The sequence below is a fragment of the Pogona vitticeps genome, chromosome 1 (genome assembly GCF_051106095.1).
Source record: "Pogona vitticeps strain Pit_001003342236 chromosome 1, PviZW2.1, whole genome shotgun sequence".
Taxonomy (NCBI): domain Eukaryota; kingdom Metazoa; phylum Chordata; class Lepidosauria; order Squamata; family Agamidae; genus Pogona; species Pogona vitticeps.
This window is the reverse complement of record NC_135783.1, coordinates 305,905,079-305,924,239: the sequence shown is the minus strand read 5'-3', so window position 1 is coordinate 305,924,239 and position 19,161 is coordinate 305,905,079. Positions and strand designations below refer to the sequence as shown.

Here is a 19,161-nt window from a genome sequence, read left to right as displayed (position 1 = left end):
CCTTCGCATTAGCGATCCAAAAAAACAGATTGCTATGCGAATTCGTCGTTATATGGTGCGCTCGTTAAGCAAGGCACCACTGTATTATTGTTCTAACTAGGTGCTACTTGAATGAAAAGCTGGTTCATACATTCAATAGGCAGCAATGCTGAACACAATAGTGGAGCGGAAATTGACAGCTATGTTGTTTTACACAAAATGTTAAGAACTAGTTCATACTAAAATCTATACGCATAATGAAAAAAAAGGACTCTCTTTACTTTTTCATATTCTTTCACCACAACCTCAGATGAATATATAAGCTGGTGCATAACATACATATAACATGGAATGTGAGAGGTATGAATCAAAGTGAATACAAAACCAAAAGCAAGAAATAGAACATTTAAATATTAGAATAATTTATGTGTGCAACTGTTGTTTTTGGCCTAGGAGTCAAAAGCAAAGCAGGAAAGTGACTTAAATTGTAAGAAGCCAACCATTTGTTTATTGCAAATAACTGCTTCAGGCAACCAAGTAGATTACTGTGCATCACCAGATGGCCAATACAGAAATCATGCAGACTATATAATTGGAAGCATTATATGAAGACTCTCTATTCTCTCTGCCAAAACAAGTACCGGAGTGGCCTGTGGTACAGACCAGAAACTGTTAATATCAGAAATCAGGGGAAAGCTGATGAAGAACATAAAAACAATCATAGTACTGTACAATATAATTTACATAACACTTCTGATGAATTTAACCTCTATATAAAGAACAGATTTGCATGAATAAACTCAGTGCAAAGAAACAGAAGAAAGCAATGACACAGAAAAAGAAGAAATGCCTCATGTAAAATCCAGTATATTGAAAGGAAATTTGAAGTAAGATCAGGGATGCTGAAAAATCAACAGGGAATATATTATTTCATCAAGATAAAATAAAGAGAAGGAAACAATGCACAGAAGAACTGCACAGAAGAGATGTAAAGAAAACAAAGTCTTTGAAGAACGTTGTGATAAAAAACCCTAAAATTTTAGAAAGTTATGTGAATGTCAGTCTCAAAGCTCGATGGAATACCAAAGGATCCATTTCAAGCTATAGAGACTGAATGCATCAAAATCCTTTAAAAAAAGAATATACAAACAAATATGGGAAATGAGACAGTGGTCCACAGATTGAAATTTGAAGAAAAAAGGTGAAAAAAATAAAATTACACTTGAACATTAAGAAGACAAAAATCATTATTACAGAAGACTTTAATCCTGACAATCAAGAAACAACTGAAGAAACCAAAAACTAAGGCATTTTCTCTGCCTTAGTTCAGTCTGCAACTGGGAAATCAGAGCACAAGGTAGCTATGAAGCAAATGGACAAGTTTCTTAAGAGTAATGATTTGTCACTGGAGGCTAAGACCATGATCATCCATAGGATAATATTCTCAATTAATTAACGTATTAATCAATTGTATGGATGTGAAATCTGGACAGTGAACAAAGCTGAAAGGGAAAAAAAAACACCAAAATTTTTTATAAGTGTGGTACTGGAAGACACCACAAAAATACCAGAAAGCTAAATAAGTGGATGCTATATCACCCCACTTACTAAAAACAAAGATAACTAAACTCAGCCTGTTGCATTTTGGACATATGATGAAAATACTGACCGGAAAAAATAATAATGCTGGCAAAAGTTGACGGCAGCAGGAAAAGAAGAAGACCAAACATGACATGGACTAACTTAATTTAAAAAACTATGGCCTTTAGCCAGCAAGACCTGAATAGGAGTGTTAAGGGTAGGATCTTTTGGAGGTTATTAATTCATAGGGCTGCTGTAAATCAGAAGCAACTTCACCACATGTAAGAACTACAACAGCCTCAACAAAGAATGGGTGAAAATTTACTCTTGTTTGTTTTTACATAAGAACTTTTTAAATAAACCTTGGGATATTCGCATGGAGCTTTTATCACCTATTATCTGTAAATCTCCTGGGAGATCAGAGGAGGATTGTGTGCAGTGGTTACTCTCTGACAATACCCCTTATTACAAGACAAGTGGCCAAATTCTGTGCTGCAGCAATGGTTATTCGTAAACAGATGTTTTGGTAGGTGATTTTAGATGGACAATATAATGTTTTTAATATAACACTGCCTGTGGTTTTACCTATATTAAGGATATATTATGTTATTAATTGGAAAGAAGGGGTTGTTTTATCATGTTTAAATGGAATTTTATTACCCTGCCTGACTTTACTAAACAATAATTATATGTGGATCTACCGTATTTTTCGCTCTATAAGACGCACCTTTCCATAAGACGCACCGATTTTTTAGGAGAAGAAAACAGGAAAATATAATCTGTTTTCTTCGCTCCATAAGATGCACAGACTTTCCACCCCCCTGTTTTGTGGGAAAAAAGTGAGTCTTATGGTGCAAAAAATACAGTATTTTATATTGATTTCGTTTTACTGGTCTTTGACCGTAATAAAGTATACTACTACTACTTAGATTAAAGAATTCAATAAATTAAGAAGAATTTCAATAATGTAAAAAAGACTTGTTAATTCGAGGAGAATACTTTGAATCTTTAAATGTTTAAAGACCAGCTTTGAATCCCTGACTTTAACCCCCTGTGTACTCAACCACATTTGTGGTGCTGATTTAGGATTGCCATTTGTTTTTCTTCCTGCCACACTTTAACAGACGCATTACAATGTGATGTTTTCTTTAGTGGAAATTACTCCTATTTATTCACTTTGCCAAAGGTAATCGACATTTATATTTGTTTTTGGTAAGCACATTCTTCATAAAATCAACCAAAAAGTCTTGATTATTTTAAAGATAGGACAAAGAGAAACTGGTATGTTTGTCCATCTGCAACCTCAGGGTATACGTATATAAAGTTGTATAAAGACATGATCAAGTGAAATTCTTGTGCCAATGGATGGGTTTTAATGGGTGTTCTCCATTAATTCTAAACTCATAGCCAGGTTTTAACTGAAATACAGATTTCGGACATTCTAATATTTAAACACTAAATCCTATTTTCAATAATATGATTAGCAGACTGAAACAATTCTTAGCAGAACTGAATCTTTATTAACAAAATACTTAATCTAAACAGTGACACATTTTTGGACTCACAAGCTCTGTCATTTGTAGCTGTTTATTACTTCCAATATTATAGTATTTTAACAATGAAATAAAAAAGAAAAATATTCAGGAAAAAGTCTTGAAAAATGCAGAAATACCTTTTTGGCTTTTGTTTTCTTTTCATATGATTCCACTAATGGCTTTTTCTTTTCCTGAGCTGTTTCTTTGGAGAATAAGTACTCAAATTCACTGGTATCAAATATGTTGGGTTCTTCTAACGATTCCCATAAAGTTGATTTTGAACTGGGTCCCCTATGGGAAGAAAGGCAGCAAACAAACAAACATTAATTACTATTTATTTATTTTTGTAAAAACGTCTGGTCCAACTATCTGACCTGTGGTTACTCTGGGCAGTGTGCAATACTTAAAAAAAAACAATTATAGCATATATAAATTAAATTATACAAAGAAAAACTAAAGTAAATTTTATAATCATTTGGATGGCAGCAGCTATTATGCACTCAAGTGGAGTGTTTAACAATGGCATGATTTAGAAAGCCTGCTGAAATGAGAACATTTAAAATGTTTTTTGAAAATCTCCAAGGAGGGGACCATGTAAATCTTGAGCAGCAGTTTGTTCCAGAGCAGAGCAGAGATTGCCAAGAAGGCCCAGTTTCTTGTTTTCCCCTTCTGGACGTCCCTCAGGGTCAGAATCCTCAGCCATCCAGCCTGAGATGCATAAGTAGGACAGGCAACCACAATTGGAAAGAGGTTTTCTGTCATGTACTAAGGTCCCAAATTGCCAACCATATCAACTAGTGTCCCTAAATAAATTCTGACTAAAATTCGGATAGTACAAAATAAGAACCTCAGGAGTTCTCTCTTGAAATGACAGGCATACTTTCCTGCTCGTTTAATATCCAATTAATATTTAGTACATCTGCATCCAAACTTTGCAGAGGTTCCCCTAGATAATAAACTAAAACTTTTCATCCAGTCAGATGCAGGGATTAGGGAGCTGAATAAAAAACAAATTGCTAAATACATTTACACCAAGGTTATTATATACACTTTCAACTCGCTTGAAAATCCAGCTGAATTGATACCAATCAATACATAATTCTTTCTTTATTCCTCCCCAAACGTCTGAGATTTGAAGTAAAAAGAAAAGTCAAATTAAAATTCCCTAGTTAGCATCTTAAATGACCACAACGACACTTCCTCCTTCCTACGTTTCCTCTCCCCCACCTGGCATTTTCCTTCCCTCAAAGATTTGAAGTAGAAGTCTAATCCTTTTTAAAGAGAGAGTTTGAGATGTATGTGTCCCCTGAATCTCCAAGGTGAACCTAACACTTGTCTTAAGGTACTTTACGGAAGTAATGCTTCACCTCAGACAAAGTCAAAATTACTCCAAAGTAGCCCAGCTGAACTCTGGGATCTGGACTCTTCTGAAGGGGTTGCTGAATTACTAATCAGCCTTCTGAACGCATACAGAAATGGAGGAAGGAAAATTATAGGCAGAAGCCAAGCAAAGCATCCTCAACTACATTTCCTTTTTGTCATTAATAACACAATAATTACCCCTGAAATCTGAGATCTATAATTTAAAAGAGATTTATTTTAATATTTTTTTCCACTCTGATTCAGGAATAAACCTATTTTGTAAGAAAGGAGGTCTTCTGGATTAGATTGCTTTCCTTTGGAAACTGCTGAAGAAAATTATTTCCAGCCTTTATTAGTGGCAACTGGTATGTTTCTTCCAGCAGGTGTCACTCCCATGATGTTTTCTTCCTGTCTGTCATTTCAAATCAGGTTCTCATCTTTTTCCAAATACTGTATAGCCAAATTACTATTTCCTGGTCAAATCCCATAAAGAATAACATAGTAATCAGCAATGTTCGTTAAATAAAATACCAGATTTAGATATTCTTGGAAACTTTAGCCAATAGACACTTAGTAACAAATGTAGGTGAGGATAACACTATAAATGCTGCTTTTAAAATTGTCCTGCATTTATGTATGAATGAAGCCTGAGTACACTAACTTTGTTTAAAAGAAATGTAAGGTGCTTTTTTAAAGTATCGCATTTTTAATGTCAGGGGGGAAAAAATCCTCCTCCTCAACATTTGAGCACAAATATCTGGTTCAGATATCATGATCTGATCTTGGATTAATATCCTGCTTTTATTTTTGTAAGCAATGATTAAACAATAGCTTTCCAGTTTGAATGGTGTGGATAATTATGGTTCAAGAAGCCCAGATAGAAGCATCAAAGCTCTGTGAGGTGAAGTTGGAGAAGCAAGAAATATGCACATGGGCACACAGTTCTTTCTCAGTCTAACCACTGCTAATTAACGATCACCCAAAGTCTGTGATTTCCAAACTGCACCAACATTTGCTTTGTAATAGTGTCCAGCATTCCAGCACAAAACACACTGGGGATAAAATACTAAGCTGTGCCCAGGGGAAGCTTGTAGCCTGGGACTGGGGTGAACTTCACCCCAAAATTTGATCCCCAATCCAGTGCTGCCGAAGGCTGTGAGAATTCATGATCATTTCTACAACCCTAAACCATCGTATCACTTTAGTAGGAATCCAGAAGGCAAATCTGAAAATGGCATATGCACAGATTATCCCTCATTTGCATTAGATTAAAACTACAGTGGTGCCTCGCTTGACGATGTTAATTTGTACCAGCGAAATCGCTATAGAGCGAAAACATTGTCAAACGAAATTAAAAAACCCCATTGAAAGACATTGAAAACCGTTCAATGAGTTCCAATGGGCTGAATACCTGCTCGTCCAGCGAAGATCCTCCATACGGCGGCCATTATTGGTGCCTATAAAGCGAGGAATCCATCCTAGAAAACAGTGGGGGGCTGTTTTCTTCAGCCGGTGGCCATTTTGAAACCCGACAATCAGCTGTTTGCTGATCGCAGGGAACCGACCATCGTTAAATGAAAAAAACCCATTTAAACCATTGTTTTGCGATCGCAAAAAACTAATTGTACAGCTATTTCCTCGTTAAGCGAGGCAATCGTTAAGCAAGGCACCACTGTAGAGGGATTACTAGAGACAAATGGCAGTGTATCTGTCCTTGTAGAAAATAAGTATTTAGAACTGTGTATAAAAAGAAATTTTGATGAATGATGACTTCAAACTCTTTAAAAATTGATGTTGATATTTCTGTTTTTGCAATTTGATCTTTTTCTTTTAATTAATCTTAAAAGAAAGATTAATTGATATACTACTTGATATACTACTACCGCATGTATCAAATTAATGGCCAGTATCTTCTTGTGTAGTTGGATGGTGTCACTGACAGTGGCAGATTGGTGCTAATTAAAATGTCCCTGCTTCAATTTTAGGTTGCACACAACCAGCATGCAATGAAATGAAGACACACACAACTTATAATCAAAGCAAGGATTCTTGAATTAGCAGTACTTTGCAGCTGCTGGTGACATCATTCCTGCTGCACCAGTGGGACTATGCAACAGGATTTGGGCCTGCTTATTAATGATGGACTGGCTGACTAACAGATGGAAAACATTGTATCATATACCAAAATAACAGGAAAAAATAACTTTACCTTCCATTGTTTATTTGTATTCTATTCCAGTAGAGTGGCTTCATGGGGCAAGAAGGTTCTACTGCAGGTTTTCGAGGACCTTGCCTTGATGGTAAGAACACATTAGATCCAAGAAGTGGTGGTGGAGGAGGTGGAGGAAGACCTGCTCCTGATGGAGGAGGCCCTGGTGGGGGAGGTGGTGGGGGCGGAGGTAAATGAGAAGATCCCAAAGCTGCAGGAAGTGGAGGTGGTGGTGGTGGTGGTGGTGGTAACGGATGGGCAGACCTCAAATCTGGTGGTAAGCTAGGTGGTGGAGTGATAGATCCCAACAGTGAAGCTGGAAGAGGTGGTGGTGGTGGCGGCGGCGGTGGCAGTGGTGGCAACCTTTGATCTGACTGAGACTGAACACTCCCTGAGACGTGGTTAGAACTGCCTGTTTCCTTATAGTCACCTGAGGCAGAAATATTATTATTCAAAAGCGGGATTGTAAGCTTCTTAGGTATTATTTGGTTATTCTTCACTGTTCGGTTTTCATCTTCGCTTGGCTTTATAAATGTTTCTCTGTCTGTTTGTATGCACACATTTCTGTACGACTTTGGTGGGTTGTCGTCTTCAGTGGATATGCAAACATCTTTTGCCTCTTCACTTCTCCTGCATAATTTATTTTCCAGTTTATTTTTAAAATTTGCAATATCTTCCTCAAGCTTTGCTACGGATGAAGCATGCTCTCCTCGAAGGTGAAAGACTCTGAGTTCAAACTCAGACTGTGAAAGAAAAAATGAGGTCAGTATATAGCCATTAATTATTATGGATCTTCAATTGCTTTAGTTATTGTACATAACGTCTGTGGTGACTCACTAATGTAAGAGAATCTGTTTTATAAGCTTAGAGATGAGTTTGGTCAGACACATGCCCTGGAATTGTAACACAAATTACATATTTTTAAAAGCTAGTATATTGGTGCATTACATGATTGTGGAAGGGTGACTACATGAGCATCCCCCTTGCTCCAGCAGACTGCCTTTGCATGCCTAATCTCTATTGGTTGTGCAACCAGTTGCACTGTCAGTCATGCAACAGGGGCCTGGTCAAGTAACAAATCACTTATGTGATTGCCCTCAAGTTCCAAATAAGAAATAGGCCAAAGGTATTAAGGTAAATGTTATGTTAATTAAAGGGACGTGGTGGCGCTGTGGGATAAACCGCAGAAGCCTCTGTGCTGCAGGGTCAGAAGACCAAGCAGTCGTAAGATCGAATCCACGAGACGGAGTGAGCTCCCATTGCTTGTCCCAGCTCCTGCCAACCTAGCAGTTTAAAAGCATGCAAATGCGAGTAGATTAATAGGGACCACCTCGGTGGGAATGTAACGGCGTTCTGTGTCTAAGTCGCACTGGCCATATGACCACGGAAGATTGTCTTCGGACAAAAACGCTGGTTCTATGACTTGGAAACAGGGATGAGCACTGCTCCCTAGAGTCGAACACGACTGGACAAAAATTGTCAAGGGGAGCCTTTACCTTTACCTTACCTATGTTAATTAAATTACTATACATTTCCAATTCTGCTTTTTTCTTTGGATTATGTCTATGACCATCATTCATGTCACTGAGTATATCCATTTTTGAATAAACAGATGGTGAAACAAAATAATTGGTGAAAGAAGTCTGCTGTTTCAACTGTTTTTGCTACGGGGCTGCTCAATATTGGGAATTCTAAGTGTAGCAATCTTGTAGGTCACAAGAAATAACTCATAATTCTCATCTAGACCGTCTGTATTATCCACTGCATAACAGGAGGACAACTGTCAGGTCCATTCTGTCCAACATGATTCTGGTGCACCCTCCTGGCAGCAATAACAGCAGTTTCTTGTTTCAGGAGTAATAACATGCTGTTGAGTCAATTCTGACATAAGGTAACCAACCCTTTTCAGGGGTTTCCAGATAAATAATTCTCAGAAGTGCTTTCTTCTGGGGCCATTCTGGGACTGTGCAGCTTGCCCAAACCTGCACAGGCTGCCTCTATTTGCAGGAGGTACAATGGGAATTGAATTCTGTAGCCAGATACCTAACCCATTGAGTTATCCAGCCACCTTTCAGGAAAAGGCAAAATGTAAGTGTAATTTCCTTTTAGGGTTGGGGGATGGCCATATTACTCTGTTGCAACAAAGCTAACAAGTTGTCTTGTGGAACCTTAATAATTTTTATTTGACAAACAGTTTTTGTGGGCTGTAGGTTCACTGAAGAAGCATAGGATGAAGTGATCTGAACCTGAAAAAGCTTATTGTCAAATACAACTTGTCAGCCTTTAAATCTGGCATAAGGTTCTTTGTTATTTCTAACACCCACCAGCTGAAACGACGTGCAAAAGATATACACACAGAACGAAAGAATTCTGAGCAGAAGAGTTTGTTTTGAATGCAAGAACTTGGAGGAGTTCAGAGTGCTTCCGCAAGCAAATCCACACATAAATCCACTCACCATTCATTTCTTAGTGAACAAGGATTGCCATGTCCCAGAATGCTAACGGTCACATTGAGGAACTGTGACACTTTCCCAGGTTTTCAAGCAATGAGACAAATCTGTGAAGTGTTCATACAGTATGTGTGTTGAGCCTTTGCAATATCGGCGCCTCCAAATAGGAAGGAGTGAGAGAACAAAACAGGAGAGAGGGCTAGCATGTGAATTAGTTTGGGTGTCTGATGCCATTTGGAGCAAAGTAGTGAACTTTCTGGCTGTACAAGTCTCTGGCAGCAGTGATACAGGGCCTGTGTGCTGGTATTAAACCTACAAAAACCATAGCAGTAGCAGAAAAGCTGCCCAAGTGTCTTGTATGCTGTAGGTAAAGCTGTCCAGATGCAACCACATTAGAAATGGCAGCAACAGCTGCAGTTGTTGGGTGCATGCCGCTTTCTTGACCGCTGAAATGTGCTTTACCTCCTTGTTCTGGTTCTCTAGTTAGCCAAGTTTTTAGTGATTCTGAGCCTGTTTACACTCATTCTTCTTGTGCCCACTTCCACATGCGGTTGGCCAAGAAGCAGTTTTGCTCCCTTCCCAACCTTTGTCTGGCTTGCCCTTTTAATGTCACATGACCTCATCTTATGACATCAGAGTCATCCATCACATGGTCCCAAAGACTACACACACACACACCCCTCAGGTCTTAGCCTTGAAATTTAAGGGAATGGGATGCTGCTAATGCGGCAACTCTAAGTATTGGAATTTTGGTGCTGTAATTGTTAAACAAATTAGACTTGGAAATTTTCGATGACTTGCTTCAAATCATCCAGAGGTCAATTAGTGAATCCTCATCTCCTTTCTAATTGGTGCTATCCATTTCACCTACTGTAGAGATAGAACATGGCTACCAATAAATGTGTTGAGAGAGGGAAGAAACAAGAGGCAGACTGGCTGCCTTCCCCTGCTTCCCAACACTCACATCTAATCTATTCCCTCATAACTGACACCCTCTGAAAATGGGGTAAGATAGCATCCATATTCCAGCTAAAGCTATCTGCAAAAATATTGTTATGAAGAGGGTGCCTTCTAAACCAACTTTCCTGGAAGGTTAAGATGTCTCTACCTTTGGTAAGAAAACCTTCACCTTCCCTGGATAATTGACCATTCATGCATGACTATCCACAGGCACGAACTAACAATTTTGTTTAGCCTAAAGAGACTACTGCCACCTCAAAGACTGCTTATTTGGTATAACCTGGATTTATTAAATGCTTTTGCTGCAACAGACTAACATGCTTGCCTCTCCAGAAAAATAATACAAACTCTGCGAATTATTTTTCACAGATTTGTGGCTTCTGGATATTTGTGATGTATTTTTAAACTTTGTGATGGCTGGTTTTTAACATGTTATTCAGACATAACTTTTCACTGCTCATTGTCAGCTCTATTAAGTAATTATATTAAAATAGTCATGCTTTTTATCTGTTAATAAGAACCCTACCCAATTTTCACCCGCACAAATGGTTAGGATGAACATGGACATTTAGGAGATTCATTAACCTTCCTAGTTTACATATTATTTTTCCATCTGGTCACAGCATTTCATTTCCTGATCTGAGATTTCAATGCTTTAAAAAAAATCATAGTAAGAACACAGACAATATTATGTCACACATTCACATGTGAGTATCTGACAATTTGCCAAGGTCTCATCTTTTTTGTATCCTGTCCCATGGGTGTTTGTGTGTCTTCAGCACACAATATGACCTTAATTTCACCTCAGTCCTATCAATAATAAAAAGTTCAGATTCTTGAGCAGACACAAGCCATTTTGTGGGTACATAAACTACCCAGAGATAAAGGGTTTTTTCCACTTGTGATAAATACCTGTTCATAGTATTAGAATAATAGAATACAGTGGACCCTCGACTTACAGACGGCTCAACTTACAGACTTTTCGAGTTACAGACTTCTCTGGCTGCAAAATTTAGATTCGACTTGCAGCCAGAGAATCGACTTACAGAACAGAAAAAAACCAAAATGGAATAAAAATAGAATAAAAACCACTGGTTATGGGATTAATCGGTTTTCAGTGCATTGTAGGTCAATGGAGATTCGACTTACAGACTTTTCGACTTGTAGCCACCTTTCCAATACGGATTAATTCCTTAAGTAGAGGGTCCACTGTAATGGAGCTGGAAGGGCCTATAAGGCCATCAAGTCAAACCCCCTGCTCAGTGCAGGAATCCAAATCAAAGTAGACCTGACAGATAGTTGTCCAATTTTCTCTTGAATCCGCCAGCACTGGAGTGTGCACCACCTCTTGACGTAATTAGTTCCATTGCTGTACTATAACAGTCAAGAAGTTTTTCCTGATATTCAGTCTAAATCTGAATTCCTGTAATTTGAGCCATTATTATGTGTCCTGCACTCTGGGATGATCAAGAATAGATCCTTCCCCTCCTCTTTATGACTACCTTCCACATATCTGACAAGTGCTATTACATCTCCCCTCAGTCTTCTTTTCCCAAGGCTGAACATGGCCAGTTCATTCAGCCTTTCCTCACAGGGCTTGGTTTCCAGTCCCCTGATCATTATTCTTGCCCTCCTCTGAACTTGCTCCAGTTTGTCAGCATTCTTCTTAAAGTTCAGTGTCCAGAATTGGACACAGTACTCTAGATGAGCCCTAACCAGTGCCAAATATAGAAAATTATTTTAGATACAGAAATGGTGGGCCTCAGACATATAGACATAGCTGGTGTCTTTTAAGTTGTAAGCCTGAAGGGATTGTCTTATTATTCAACTTTCTAAGCTACTCTTGGAACCTTTTCAGCTAAAGAGCTGGGTAAAATACTTTAAATAAAGGAAAAGAAGATTTGTTTCCCTTGGGATATAAAGCATTTCTTTTACACAACCAAGAAACAGTATGCATATGCAACAAAAGGTTTTGGAGGGTGTTTTTTAAAGAAAAAAATTGCCTTTTTACCATGTATACATTTGCTTTAAATTTCAGCAACTATAATCAGAGGCTTAACAAAATCAAAAATATTTGAAGGGGAAAAAATACTGTATGCCAATTTGCTTTTAAATCAAAATTCTTTTCTTCAAACACCTCAGCTATCCTAACATAATTCACATGCTGTATTAATACAGTTTTCAAGGACAACATTTAGCTTTATTCCCAATGCACTGAATGGGAATAAAATAATTCAAAACATGACACATGTAAAAAATCCCAGGACACTATACTATTTGTGTTATAAGAGGTCTGTATGGAATCCAAATGTCTGAGGGCATGATTCTTATACTAAGGTGTAAGGATTGTGGCCACAAAAAGTGTAAATTTATTGAAATATTTCTAGTTAAAGAATGTTATTCACATAAAAGTAGAGGGGAAAACATGGAGCCAATAAGCCAAAAAGTATGCAGCCTCCTGGCTCTTATATGTTCAGCAGGTGGACAGGACTGGGCAGTCCTCTGATCCGCCTGCCTGGCTTCACTTCAGGTTTTCCTGCTGGCCAATGAAAGACTGGCAGGGAGAAACCAGTGTGTGGGGGATCTCCCGACCATTATCCTGGCTTCCCATGCACTCTGGTGAAGCCATGTGAAAGCTGCCATACTCTGGCCCCTTTTCACCTAGCTGCCAGACTGGGGCTGCTGCTTCCAGCAACAAGTGGGGTGCCCCATGTAAGTCTGGCTCCCTGTTTCAAATAGAAGTAGAGGTAATAATATATCTCTCTTTAAGGAGGAACTGTATATTTTTTTTTCTTTTTTTTTTCTTCCCCCCCCCCCCTGATATGGTATGGAAGGCCTGCCCTCCCAGTGAGGGGCCCCAGAATATTTCTGTGATTACGGGTAGGGGGAAATATGGCGTTGGCTCCATCCCTGCTCGTGTTAGAAGAACTAGGGACAGATGTTTGAAGGCTGTTCCTTGTTCTGAGACGGAGACCAGCCCCCAGCATCGAGGTAACCAGACCAGCCAGCCTTCCACTCTACGCCTGGTGTTGTTGAACGCCAGGTCTGTATCCAATAAGGCCCAGGTAATTCAAGACCTTATCCTGGAGGAGGATGCAGACCTGGCTTGCATAACCGAAACTTGGATTGGCGGAGAGGGGGGCCCCCCTCTAGCTCTTATCTGTCCGCCCGGTTATGCTGTCCAACACCAGGGTAGACTGGAGGGTCGGGGGGGGGAGTAGCCATTGTCCATAAATCAACCTTGGAGGTCACTAGGCGCTCCTCGGTGATAAAGCCGGGTCTTGAGGCCCTCCACGTGTCTATCGGGGCCAGGGATGGTATTGGGATCTTGCTGGGCTACCGTGCTCCCCGCGACCCAGCCACCTCCCTACCGGAGCTGGTGGACTTCGTCTCCGCAGCACTGTTGGGTTCCCCGAACCTATTGGTTCTGGGGGATTTCAACGTGCACGCGGGGGCGGAGACCTCTGGTCCAGCTCTTGAGTTCTTGGAGACCATGGCCTTCTTGAACATGTCCCAACATGTCAACGGCCCCACTCACGTGGGGGGTCACACACTTGACCTGGTTTTTTCTACCAATGGGAGTGAGAGTGGTCCGATGGTGACTGACCTTGAGTCGGTACCCTTGTCATGGTCGGATCACCACCTAATAAAGTGTACCATTAAAATGGCTCTCCCCCCCTGCAGGGAGCAGGGATCTATTGTTATGGTCCGCCCTCGAAGGCTACTGGATCCGGTTGGATTCCAGGATGCCATGAGAGGTATTATGGCTGACCTGGCTGGCGCTCCTGTCGAGGCTCTGGTAGATGGCTGGTTTGCTGCCGCGACTAGGGCTGTTGACATGATCGCACCTAAACGCCCTCTCCGCCGCAGAGACCGCCCGGCCCCCTGGTTTAACCGGGACCTCCGGGCGAGGAAGCGGGTCAGGAGACGGCTAGAGCGCAAATGGAGAAAGGCCCCGACGGATTTTAACAGGATAGCTGTCAGGGTCGCTACTAACCTTTATCTTGCTAAGGTAAAGGCTGCTAGTAGATCATACCTCGCTAACCGGATAAGCGAGGCGTCCAACCAGCAGGCGGAGTTATTCCGTATAGTACGCGACCTTTCCGGAATTGGTCCGGGCGACGGGCCTCCCCCTAGTTTCTCGCCGGACCAATTTGCAGCATTTTTTAAATCAAAAGTGGAGGCCATCCGCCGGGACCTCTCACCTTTTTTGAGCACAGTGAGTCGAGCTGAGATGTCCAGCGCTCCGTCTTGTCCGGTGATTTTGGACACCTTTCAGCCTGTTACGCCTGACACTGTTTCCAGGGCGCTTGACCGCTGTCGTGCCACCACCTCCTCTTTGGACCCTTGCCCGGCCTGGCTAATCAAAGCAGCCAGGCCGCTAACAACGGAATGGGCCACGGCTATAATAAATGGGTCTCTCCTTGAGGGCAGATTTCCATCTGCCCTGAAGGACACACTCATTAGGCCCATTAGGAAGAAACCTAGTTTGGCGGCGGACGAAATTGGCAATTACAGGCCCGTCGCCAATGTTTCTTTCCTTAGCAAGGTAGTCGAGAGGGTGGTGGCCGACCAGCTTCAGGCGCTCCTGGATGAAACAGATGCCCTGGATCCATTCCAGTCGGGCTTCAGGCTGCGCCACGGCACAGAAACGGCTTTGGTCGCCCTGTGTGATGACCTATTGAGGGAGGCCGATAGGGGCAAAGTGTCCCTGTTGGTCCTCCTCGACATCTCAGCGGCCTTTGATACCATTGACCACGGTATCCTCCTGGGGAGGCTCTCCGAGTTGGGAATAGGTGGCCTGGCATTGTCCTGGCTCCGTTCCTTCTTGGAGGACCGCCCCCAGAGAGTCCAGCTTGGGGAGAGAGTCTCGGCCCCGTGGAGCCTCAATTGTGGGGTTCCACAGGGGTCGATTATCTCCCCAATGCTATTTAACATCTATATGAGGCCGCTGGGTGGGTTCATCAGGGGGTGTGGTGCTTCGTGTCACCAGTATGCGGATGACACGCAGCTCTACATCTCCTTTTTGCCAACTGCAGGAGAAGCCGTCCTGTGCCTTCAGCACTGCCTGGGGACTATACTGGGATGGATGCAGGAGAACGGGCTTAGGCTGAATCCGGACAAGACGGAAGTACTGAGGGTGGGCCCTCCCACAGTCGGGGATTTGGGAAACTCCCTCTCTTTCGGGGGGGTGACTCTCCCTGCAAAGGATGGGGTACGCAGCTTGGGGATTCATCTGGACCCGGTGCTTTCCATGGAATCACAGGTGGCATCGGTGGTCCGCACCGCCTTTTTTCATCTCAGGCGGATAGCCCAGCTGCGGCCCTACCTGGAAGTGGGGGCGCTCACCACCTTAGTACATGCGCTCGTAATCTCAAGATTAGACCACTGTAATGCGCTCTACGTGGGGCTTCCTTTGAGGTTGCTGCGGAAATTACAGGTGGTGCAGAATGCGGCGGCCAGATTACTCAGTGGAGTGAAAAAATTCCAACATATTTCGCCCACTCTGGCTGCATTGCATTGGCTGCCCATCAGGTTCCGCATCGACTTCAAAGTGTTAACACTTACGTATAAAGCCCTAAACGGTTTAGGGCCTCGATACCTGGCGGAACGCCTATTCCCACCAAGTTCTACCCGGATCACACGGGCGAGCCACGAGGTGAGGCTGAGGAGCTTAACGCCGAGGGAGGCCCGAAAAGAGAAAACAAGAAATAGGGCCTTCTCGGCAGTGGCTCCTCGCTTGTGGAATAACTTACCTCCTGGTATTCGCGGAGCTCCCTCGCTGGGCACCTTTAAGAATCTATTAAAGACCTGGATGTTTCGGCAGGCCTTCTCACCAGATTATTTTTGATTTTCTTTTCCCCTTTATTGTTTCATTATTCTAATTCTTCTGTAATCTGTTGTTTTATTTTATTGTATTTTATCTTTGTTGTTGGCCGCCTAGAGTAGTCCATCGGACTAGATAGGCGGGATACAAATTAAATAAATAAATAAATAAATATATGAATGACAGAGCAGATGATCTGCATGCAAAAGGTCTGAGATTCAAGCTCCATCTCCTACAGACTGTTGCCTGAGACCCTGGAAAGCTGCTGTCAGTCAGTGCTGGTAATACTGGGATAAATGGGCTAGATTTTTTAAAGAGAAAGAGAGAGAGAGAGAGAGAGAGAGAGAGAGAGAGAGAGAGAGAGAGAGAGATTTACTGTAAGGCAACTTTCCATGTGCCTATGCCCTCAGCTCTGAATTCTCGATATTCTATTTGTCTGTACAGGAGCTAAAACATCCCAGGACTGGAGGAAGATTGTAAATAACTTTCACCACCATGTCTTGCATTAGGAGCTAAATCTATGAAACACATCAACAATTATAGCCCTGGCAAAGGAGCTTCTCTTGAGCACTGACACACTGAGATCAGTTACATCTCAACAATTCCAAAGAATAGCTTCTGGAATATCTAGTATGAAGGCTCTCACTAACAGTTTTGATCTGCTTTGCTGTGCAGTGTTACGGGCTTTGGTTCATAGACAAGGTATACGTACTCCAAAAAATAAGCAAAGTAAAATTTTTATTAAACCAATATATATAGATGGCTACCTGAATTCATAGTTTCCGTAAACAGAGATCAATCCACATGACACTTCAGTTAGAGAAAAAGGGTTGAGGAAGAAGCAAGTTTACATATATATTTTTCCCCTGCATCCTGCTATTGATCTGCTCCAGAGAGCTAGAGGGCATTTTATAGAGTTTTAAACTAAAAAACACAACACAACAAAACAAAAAACACAAATTTACAAATAAATTCATTGATTAGTCAGGAAAAATGTACATTCGTAATTCATCATTCATTGACCTTGATCACTCACAAATCAAAAATGATTTGCCATTTTTCTGATTTGCTCCCATCTTTAATCAAGAAGATGGTATACCAATTCAGAGATGTTAAATGTGTTGGATACCTCTAAAAGAGATGTGTCAATGACAGCCTACAGAAAATTGTCATATCAGATACAGCCTAGACTACTCGTCAAGCAATCACTGCCATCTCCCCTTCACAGCATCATTTAGTGTGCAAAAGAAACAAGGTGGACCTGAACATGCAGGCTGTAGGAGGCATGGTTCCATTCCTCCTCAACACAGAGAGCTAACATCTAAAGGAGATCCAAATGGGCTAGTTTTGCAAGATATCTGTGATCCCAGGTACATTCAAAATGGGGTGCTTCTTGTAGGCTGAAGCAGCACACTGCATTCTACTGCTCCCAGATGCTACCACCTCACTCACATATACTGTATGTACAAACCAGGCCTTATTTTCCCATGCACAAGATGCACAAAAACAAGATTTATTCAATCAGGTTGCCCAAAATCTCAATTCTTTTTATGTCTTTTACTTCACAAGAACAAGTTGCAGAAGGCAAGGACTATAATATAACTTCTGCTGTGCTGTGCTGTTGTGTTCTGTGGAGACCCAATTTTCTAGTCTCAAACAATGTCGTGGGTTTAAAGGGGTGAAGACGACGCCCTCAAAATGCTCAGCTTTATTTCAGCTACTTGCAAGATGCAATTACAATGAAATTCTATCCTGAGAAAATTGTAGCACCTTAGTATTAATGAATAGGCTTCTTGTGTCATTAATCTTACTGTGGTCTGACAAGTTTTGTGTTTAAAATAGAGCAGGGAAACTGTGAGGTGGGGGAGACATGGTCAAATATAGCATGGTCAAACCAGAGGCACAGTATGGATCTAATAAGAACACAGGGTGTATGAGTGGGTGATTGTCTCTGATCTTGGAGAATGTTTTTGGACACCTAGCAGCTCTTTTATTGCTATAGCTGATTAAAATGAAAAGCCTCACAACTAAAATGTTCTTTTTGATGACTTTCCCTCCCTTTTCTTCTCTCATGAACTATAGACCTTATAGTCCAGTGGGACAGAAATCCTTTGATCTTCTGTAGTCACATAAATTCAAGGTCATAAAACAGCATTGGATTGATTTTATTACTGTGGCTGATGCCAGACCTGTAGAGTTGCCATACTTGTAAGGCAACCATGATTCCACCTTCCAACTCTTTCTATCCAGGTTTCTGATTATGAAACCACATCACTGTTTTCTGTGAAAGAAAGAAAGAAAGAAAGAAAGAAAGAAAGAAAGAAAGAAAGAAAGAAAGAAAGAAAGAAAGAAAGAAAGAAAGAAAGAAAGAAAGAAAGAAAGAAAGAAAGAAAATCTACCTGGCAAACGGTTGTATGGATAAAGGCATTTTGAGAAGACCAGTATTAAAGGAGGTGGGGGGAGGGAATACAGATTCACTTTTATTCATCCTAGTTTCTATTTTTTCAGCCCCCCAAAAAATAAACTTTGAGCATTAGAGAGTCAAGGCATTACAACCAATGTTGTACATTTTTTTTGTTCTGCTCTGGTTCAGCTCTGATTCAAAGTTGTCCAGTCTGGTCTCTCTTCAGGCCAGTAAATGTTTCATAACATTGGTTAAATAAGACACAAACATCAATTTTCCAGTTCAGTAATACAACAGCTACATCCATACAGCATTCAAGCAATGAAACTAATAGCTAAAGGAACAGCAGAGTGTAACATCATAAAGATGTCCTGCAGTGCACAGAAATGTGATCTTTCTCCCTTCTTCTACCAGTCTGTTCTTCACAGTTTACCACACTGGTATTTTTTGCAGAAATGTGATGTGATGGAAGTGATGAAAGCTCTCTGTTTGTGATAGCACATGATTTTTCTTACTTACATGTCTTGTATTTAGCATGCTTTCTTATGGGATTGGTCATGAGAATGTAAGCCATGGTTTAATTTGCAAATCTGATTATTGAGGCATGTACCTCTGAAGAAATCTTGGAAGGATACCAGGTTAATTATAGAGAATACACACTTCTCTTAACATTTAGCTTGTCCCTTAGTTACATTCTCAGAGGAACAGACTTCTTTCGCCCCTGACATAGGAAGAGTGCAGAGGCGTGGACAAACTCAGTGTACACTATATAATTTTTCTCAGATGCGAGTATTGTGTACATTTGTGGCTGGGGCCAATGCATGTGCAATCAAACAAGCTTTTTCAGCCAAGGA

General features: G+C 41.1%; 1 protein-coding gene across 2 annotated transcripts in view; it reads right to left on the bottom strand.

The window, feature by feature from the left end:
* The window catches only part of FMN1 (formin 1), a 240,870-nt gene that overhangs the window by 100,293 nt on the left and 121,416 nt on the right, over nucleotides 1-19,161 (bottom strand). For both annotated transcript variants that reach the window (XM_020806176.3, XM_020806175.3), the window contains exons 4-5: nucleotides 6,667-7,409; nucleotides 3,233-3,386 (exon numbers count right to left, since the gene is read on the bottom strand). In XM_020806176.3, coding sequence (XP_020661835.3) covers nucleotides 3,233-3,386; nucleotides 6,667-7,409 — 897 coding nt within the window. The remainder of the gene's footprint in view (nucleotides 1-3,232; nucleotides 3,387-6,666; nucleotides 7,410-19,161) is intronic.